General features: G+C 37.0%; 1 protein-coding gene across 4 annotated transcripts in view; it reads left to right on the top strand.

Annotated features, from left to right (window-relative positions):
- cv-c (RhoGTPase activating protein) overlaps positions 1-9,041 on the top strand; it is a 102,038-nt gene that overhangs the window by 17,373 nt on the left and 75,624 nt on the right. The window contains exon 2 of one of the 4 annotated variants that reach the window (XM_026813976.1): positions 3,016-4,356. The exons of 2 other annotated variants lie outside the window; for them this stretch is intronic. In XM_026813976.1, coding sequence (XP_026669777.1) covers positions 4,161-4,356 — 196 coding nt within the window. In that variant the 5' untranslated portion in view covers positions 3,016-4,160. Of the gene's footprint in view, positions 1-7; positions 4,357-9,041 lie in introns of those variants that run through there. One more of the 4 variants, XM_026813977.1, reaches the window with a different exon arrangement.

Raw genomic sequence — 9,041 nt, forward strand, 5'->3', positions numbered from 1 at the left:
GTATTGATTTATGATTGTAATGATACATACGAGAGGTGAAATTAACTTTGAATAAAATTTGACAATTATTTAATCTCTCAAGCTATTTTCACTCAACGAAACATTTTTTGTATGTATTTAGAAACGTCTGACTTGACTGGAGAACAATTTATAGACTGATCATATAGATAATAAACGTGTCTGAAATCTTGTAGAGTTTTATTTTTGATTTCTGATCAGTTTTTGTCTTCACGATCTGCGTGTATTTATAGCAGATTTATTAATACGTTTTATTGCGTTCTAGATTTATAAAACTAAAAACTTAAACGCCCCTTTGAATCAACATCGGCTATACTTAACATCGTAGGAATCTTTCAAGACGATCATGCTTTTGAGAAATCTATATTTTCAGCCGGATGAAAGATTATTTTTATCATCACCTCGTTCGTTTCATCGGTTCAAGCTCATTTCGTAAAGCTAAACAAATTTGCTAACGGGAATTAGTAACCATTAGCAACAATAAATCATAGGATTAATCGTTAATTTTTGCCACCTTTCAAACGTTTTATTGGTCGCAGTATGACGATCAAGTCCCGATTTGTCAACGGGTTCTGGTTCGACGCGTATCGAACCCCCCTTACCCAGTGACGATTTCACAAGAGTCACCGATTAGATAACCAGTTTTACCGGCTTATAAACAATCCGTATGAGCAACATCGCTAATCGAGTATACGCGACACCTGCTTCAATCGGTCGGCAAACAACGACGAAAAGAAAGTATTTAACATGTCAATATTTCTTTTTCATTCTGCTTAACAATACCAAGAATATATTAACTAGTATCTGTATTAATTTATAATCATCTTTTAATTCAGGTGGTTTTGGATATGAAATTAGTTCGCCGAACATATTTCCTCATCTTGACCGATGACCACCTGGAAATTCAATTATTCCTCGAATCTATTTAATGAAATTACACCCACGCGTGAAAGTTTTTCGTTTTCCATCTCTTCTGTTCAGAAAATTGCTATGAAAACGACCGCGACTGATTCACGTGGAAGCCTTGTCAGCTTAATTCGCTGGCAAGGTGACAATTAGAGTGCGCTGATTCGACAAGCGTAAGCAATTAAGCATGGACATTTTTCGACCAAGTAGAATATCCCCGGAAGTGTCAGACGCCGGGTGGAACAAGCGCTAATAGGTTCCTTCGGGCTGTCGCGCGCGTTGATAATGCGACAGACTTGTCCAGAGGTAAACTACGACGCCGCTCGAGAAAGTGACGGTAATTTACATAAACTGAACTGGTCGTTTTAATTTCATTGCTCGCGATCGTTTCACCGTCGCGCCGTGTCTTAGCCGATATGAAAATTGAACGCAGCGAAAACTTAATACTGATTCAAGTCGGCCCTGCCGCCACCGCCGCCGTTCAATGAATTATTCAAGATATTTGCCATGATAATAATAGAGATATCGCCGATCTAGATGTTTATTGCCGTAATTAATGTTTTGCAAATGTTCAGTTTCTCTTCTCGATTGGTCGACACTGGCACGCTTTCATTGTTTCCAAATAACAAGTTCGCAATTTTTTGCGGGAATTATACATGGATCTAGGGTAAAAATGAGGTAGCGTTGAGCAACCGGTCTCATAACTATTTTTACAAATCAATCGAAGTTTTTATATACAGTAGAACCTCCATTATATGAATTAATTGGATATATGTAACCCTATTACGTATAAACATTTAGTGTATTTATACTTTATACAGAGCATTGTAATATAGTTCATATAATGCAATGTTCAGGTTGCAGGTGTTCATGTAATAGAATGTTCACATAATGTTGCATATAACACATAGGTTCTACTGTACTTAATGAATAATTAGTCTAAAACGGAACTAGAAGACTAAATACGAATTGATTTGAAATCCTGTAGGCGGTTAGTCGATTCCTGGTGACCGAAAGTTCGATGCCGTGATTAACCAATGTCCTCGAAAGATATCACGACAAGACCTGTTGAAGTCAGGGGGTCGCCACTTCGAGTGCTACAAATCGCTCGTTAGTCACCATGATTACCGTTTTCCTTCGGCAGTATACGCCACGTCTTTGGCGATAAATCTCTCTCTCTCGCGTTTGTCGCCGAGTACGGTCAGGTAAAATCGAATGGCAATCCGACTTTTATTGCGCTCACGATTCTAACAAATTCTGTCAAGCTCTTCTATCGTATTATTTATAGTATTATTAACGAGACTTTCTCTTATTATAATTTTTCGTTTTCCTCTGGTTTCACGTAAACGCCAATTGAGTTCGTGTAATTTTAAAAAAATTTAATTGTAAAAAAAAGAAATTTTACCAAAATGACAAATGATAGGAAAGTCACGTGACTACCCTAATCCCTCAATGCTGCATATCATTACATAAATTCCCTCAAGTTTATTTTCATAATAAATATATGAATCTGAATACATACATTTTCACCACACTTCTTATTGAAAAATTACAAATTAATGTTTGAAACAATGTGGTACCGATTATCGCTCATTATCTTGGAAAACGAAAAATATAGTCAAACTGTAATGATCTTCATGCAATTTCATAGTCTGGGCGGCAATTTCCAACAGGCTAGGAAGTGTACGTCGTCGTCTAGAGTACCCAGAGCATATTCCGTTGGCGAGTCAATATCTGATAGCAATCAGTGCACGGTCATATTCGGTTCTTCGAACCGCAAATTCTCGACGCCAGAAAGCGAATTTCGTAGCTGGTCCGTTCCTCAATTTTCTAGACTCCTTTCACGTCATATTTCCCGTCTTTGAAAACGTACATACATTCATACATAATATACGTCTCGTCGTGGCGCATATATTTTTATCGATAAAATTCGGTTATCAACGAATGAAAAATAGGGAAAGTCTGATATTGACGAAGAAAAATTGTTTGCAATTTTTTGGCTGCATACTCTTTCTTGCCATAATCGAGGGAAATTTAAAATATTTTTTGACTGTCGAACGGATGAACTATTTCCGCGAATGTTCACTTCAGTTCTTCGTGTCAACTCAAATCAACTGGAAGTTTTACCTAACAAGAAATGTGATTTGACTGGATACAAATGAGAAAACGCGAAGGAAATCGATGAGGAAAGTACAGATTGGAAGTGAGTGGAACTGCGACGGAAATAATGCGATCTGGTTCGCGATTTTCTGCATTTGTTATGGATCCAAACGTGTCTCGAGGAGCAACGCTGGATCACGTGCGTAAATTCCTTCAAATTGTACTTCAATCGATTATTAAGAATCACGAAGATCTGTCTGACAAGAAAGCAAGATGAAGTTATAATAAGTTTAGGAAGATGAAGATTTATTGAAAAAATAATTAGACGGAAGTTCGAAAATTGTGACAGGCAAAAGAAAATTGAAGAAACTTTGAAGGAGAAATCGGCTTCATGGTATTAGCAGCCGATCGTTCGAGTAATGTAATGATATTTAAAAAAAATGTGAAAACATCCGCTTGAAGATGGGAGGGAAAGTTCTTTCATCAGGAATTATTATCGATTATGAATAACCGAAAACACGTCGGATATGAAATTTTTAATCAATTGATTGAGAGAAATCGAACAAAAATGAACAAACCGATGAACACTTGGAAGATCGATATAGATTAATATAATTACCAAGAAAGTATTTTATGATAACATGTTGAAAATCGATTTTTGAAACTCGTCTCGGTGTTTCACTGGTGAGATTCGAGGAACTGCAACGTAGGATTATATCAGAAACTGCAACAAGTGGCTCGTTCTTTAACGACAGAATCTCGAGTTTTTTTTAAATGATATTCTTCCGGTAAGAATACGATAATACATTCTCTTCTCATTTCGATCTTCCTCTAGTCAGATTAACAAATTTTGTTCAATCATTCTCTTCCATAAATCTTCGTGACTCAAACTTTCTCATAGTGAAAATGGAAGAGAAATACTATTACAAATATGATTAGCATTATTCTGTCTCCGATCGTCTATCCAGAGGCTAATTGCGAATTGAAGAATTAATTGTTGCGAGTGAATGTCGTGAGTTAAGTATTCCTGGAAGGAGCAATTCTTGTCTCTCGTTGAGAAAGTTGAAAAAAGAAAAACGGCAAAGCTGGAAGGGAAAAGGCGAACGTCGGAAAAACTACGTAAGATTTATCGGAAGATGTCGACCGAGGAAGGTCGATCTTCCAATCCTGCTGGTTCTGGAGTTATTGACGAAACTGGACACGGGGGAAGCAGAAGGATGTCGCACTTCAAGGAATACAAGTTCTTCCGCAGCTTCAGTGCAAAGGTGGAGAACTGGCCGATGCGGAAAGCTGAAGCTCTCTGGCGTCGAATGAGAGAGAGGAAAATCGCAGGTGAGACTGCACTTTCTGCGAATATAATGTATTACTTTCAATGTTAATCGCATCGACGAACGAATTAATTGATGAATTAAAAAAACAACAATTATCTAAAATGTTTCTCGAAATTGACTTGAAAAATCAAATCATCTTAACAATAAGAATTCACTTGTTTAATACAATATACATATATTCTACTTTATTCATATAATAGATTAAAAAGTACAGTATAGGAGCAAAAAAAAATTGCAATTAACGAATTGATCGATTAAAAATATAAAGTAAATAAGAATAAGAATCTAACTTACGGACTGCAGTATGAAATCATTTGTCATTCTGTGACATCAAGTAATTGTTTATTCAACAAATTAGAAATTCATTTATCAGCGAACACGTCTGTTGAATCTCGTCCGATCTCGTCTGTGCAAACATGCAATTATGGAATTAAAAGAATCGAGCCTCTCGCAATATCTTTTTAATACGACTTTTACCAACTTTTAATCCGCGTTTTGCCCCTGCTTAATTGCGTTTTAATTGCGGCGGAGTCGTCGGACCAACTCGGCACACGTAATTAGTCGTCTCGTTTCGTATCGTCACGCACGTGCGAAAATCGATCGCGGAAGTTGGTCGTTTCATCTGATCGTTACAATTTAACGCGATTCACGACCAAGAGGAAAAAGAAAATTACACGCGGTTCATCGCTTTTTTGCGCCCCTTAATTATTATCCTGAATAATTGCCGGTGTTAATTATCGCGCTCGACAGAGCAGCGTGTCGGTGCATTTCGAACCTGGATTTACTCGCTGACGACGATACAATTCGTAAACGAGAACTCAATGAATGTTTCTGCGGTACTGCTTCGTCTTATGCAAATTCCTGTAGTCGTCAGTACCCGCGATTTTTTTTCACACCGATGATCAATTACAAATTTGAATTGCGTAGAACTTTTCATCGTACGTTCAAATATTCCTTTTGCTAATTAATCTGATATATTTGAATATCGGTGAACTACATTAATTTATTGAGAGTATAAAAATTGAGTATAAAAGCAGTAAAGTTAATTATGGATTTAGCTTGCTAAGGAGGAAATGATTTCCGTGATCTAGAACGGAACATATTTCAAAGCCGCGTGAATGCAAACGAGTCCTTGCCTTATACTTTACTCGTAGGAAGTCATCATTATGAGAAGGTGTAGCTGTCGGTCATGGAATCTTCAAGTCCAGCGGGACTCTCTAAATAAGTTTTTATCTTTTGAATAATTTATTTCGCATTATAAAACAACTGCTGGATGTATTTTTCTATTAAAAGCGATTTTTTTTTTTCAAAATTTTTAGCTCAAAGTTCATTTCCGCTGTCCTTTATATTTAATAGTGAAGATTTCGTCAAATGATTTTATTTTAGGGAAGTAAGTGTATTAGTGCAAATATTTCCATCATTATTAAGGATGCGATGTGTCTGTCGCGAGTCAAATACAATTGTCCTAGTTTGAAATTAGTTTGGCTTAATAGCTAACGCTATTGCGAGGCCAACACGTCTGTCCTAGTTTGAAGTCGATTCCTTGGTAATCTCGGTTAACTTCTCATTCGATCGCGTGATAAAATCCACCAACTTGCTGGTGCTACTAATCCCCAATATAATTACCCTTCATTGCTCCACAGATCTAAATCTATTGCCTGTAATTTTTGTTAACTAAATGGATGATCTTTTTCTATACAGTATACACCTATCTTCTATTTTATAATTTTTATCAGAACCCATAGTTCTCTTTATTAAATAAGCGCAGACACTTTCTAGCTTTCCTGCAACAATCGTAAACGTAAAATACCAATAAATAATAATTGTAATTATTCCGTTCGCACAATGAAAGATGTAATTCAGATTTTAAAATTTACCAAAGATCACGTACTGTGATTATATTTTTCTTGAAATCTATGGATTTCACAGAATTTATACGTACGTAGTTGGAAAAGCAAAATCATATAGAAGCGACAGGCTCAAACGATCAAATCATAGGCCGCGTCACATAAAATCGCGGGATTATATCATATCAGGATAAAGACGATACTCTCAGTGCCACTGATGACCGATAAGATCTTATCTGCTAAGCTTCCGCCATTGTTAGAACGGAATAACAGCAATTACGCTAGTGCTGGTGTTATCCCGGATTATATCGCAGTCACGAAGCGCACATAACTCGCAATCATACGTACACATATGTACAAATATACGTTTGAGAATCTTGTGGTCTTGTCCAAATTTTGAACAATTAACGAGATCAGGTTTTCAAAAGTTCTAAGAAATAATCAAGATTTGGTATAAAGAGTATAAATTGAAATATACAGAAAAGATCTGATAAATTTCAGAATCATCAATTATCATGAAAGTATTTGCGAAAATAAAGTCAAGGGATTTAACGCATGCTCTTATAACAGCAATACTGTTCAAAATAAAACAGAGCTCTAATAGATCAAAGTCTAAACTTTTCAATGACATCAAAATAAAAATCAAGTTGGCTTCTACTAATTTTTTACTTCAGAATGTATCTTGGAATTCTTGAAGTTGCACGTTTTTTATCTTTTAAATCTACCCGTCCGATTGATAAAATTGCTTCACGTGTTCGTCTGTGAATCTTCAGAGAAAATCGAGTTTCCCGCCTGCTTGACAGTTTATGTTGTCTGAAGAAAAGACGCGTTTCTTGTACGGCGCCATAGACTCCTGACACTTCCGATATATGAAAATACTTTCGAAGAGCATACCTTTGCATGTCTCTTGCTGAATAATTCACCTCAGAAGGAGAAGCTGTAAAATGTTTTGATTACATCTACGTATTAGTTATTTTCATATTAACATTTTATTTATTTAAATGTTATCAATTGTAATAATTATGCGTGATGCAGTACGAATTTTTACAAACATTATGCAAAAGTTGCTGTTTTTTAAATAAAGTAGTGAACTTTTCTAATGATGTGTAAAGAATTTTACAGTCATGATTATTAGAAACGTAAGGGGAATTACAAGGTTTCATTGAATCATAGAATCAGACAGGCGATACGGTTGCGTATGCGATTTTGTGTAAATTCTGTAAAGCTAAAACTGCTCATAAAATCCACTGATAATTGCACTTTTGGATTCGATTCACTTACAGTAGTATAAGATATATGTATAGGTCAGCTCTGTTATACCACTGCTGACAAGAATCTGCTCGGCGTTCTTGCTCTCTCGCGCAACGCTCGATTTAATTACTGTTTGACAATATTCGACGCTTCGCTGACTGTTCGAACGGCCCGACGCGGGCGGGACGCTGCGCTTCAGCGACAACCTTTATCCGTATCATTTGATTGGAAAGTATCGAACATTACCGCGCGCCGCGCCGCATTGCTTTGAAATTTCGATTCCTCTATTCAGATTTAATTAAACAAAAAAGACAGGTCGCGCACACCACAATTTTCTCTAAATATAATTAATAAAAATATGCACCTACATTCAAGCATGAAAATATTGTAATATTAATTCAAGTTTAATTGTTTACTTTCTCTTTACATTAATTTGCTTCATTGCATCGATTTTATATGGAAATATTAATTTTAGAAAGTGAGAGAGCAGCCTAATTAGTCAGAACTTCAAACGCAACATGCTTTTAATTCCTCGCAATTCGTCTATACTTTCAGTAATCCCAAGAGCATATGAATGTACCTCAATAAGACCAATTCAAACTCATTTGTACGCTTAATTAATTGGAGTTCGGCTTACTCTAAATATAACCAAATACACATCGCTTTTAGCAGAATACGGCCAGCAGTGCGTATGTGGGGCAAAATCCAATGAGTTAGGTGTACATATCGCAACGACGGTCGAGAATCAGTCGGCCGTACCATTCAGCGATGGCCTTCACGGTGCGCCGATCACGAACGCTTCCAGCAGCCCCTATTGGGTTCAGCTAACTTGGCTGTGGAAGTTACGAAAGTGATCGGTCGCTACGTTCGCGTTTCATTGTTTCTCGAATACGCGCATACTTTTCATCGCGACAACCCACAATTATTACTGCTCCGGGCAGATTTAAATCCGCCGTTTTGATTTCGCTTAACGTTGCACCGCGAAACAGCGAGAGCGACGGACAATTGCGCATTCGCTAGACTTTCGCCGCCTCGACAAATGCCGTCCGTTATCTATGGCACAATGACCGGGGAAACTTTACCCCGTTCGGTTCGCTAAGATGATTCGTCTCCGCGATAAACGTAAGCGAACAATTAAGGATACGCAATTACCGTGGCTGTCTCATATGGAAGCGGAGCGCCAGGCTCAACGTATAATAACATGTCTAATGATAGACAAACTGCGGCACAATTACCACGATGAATCTCAATAGCCTTTTATCGCTGGGTTTACGTGGGCATCGGTGTCATTACCTCCGTTTTTTTTACTGTTTCTGGCTTCCTTTCCTTTTTCACTCTTCTTTTGGCTCATCGTGCGGGTAATTGGATGTAGATATGATAACAATCTTAAATATGCTGAATAAACTGCGGATTTTATGCATTTATAAGGAAATTCAATGTATGGAAAGCATGTATAAACACTGGATGCAATGTACAGAAATATGCAGAAAATATGTATCACAATGTTTAACACTAAAACTATCGGCGATTGACGTATATCTATTTCTACCGGACAGGTCCCAATGACTTCTTTTTCAAATTAATAAGT

The sequence above is a fragment of the Ceratina calcarata genome, unplaced genomic scaffold (assembly GCF_001652005.2).
Source record: "Ceratina calcarata isolate Rehan_Ccalc_2016 unplaced genomic scaffold, ASM165200v1 scaffold353.2, whole genome shotgun sequence".
NCBI lineage: Eukaryota > Metazoa > Arthropoda > Insecta > Hymenoptera > Apidae > Ceratina > Ceratina calcarata.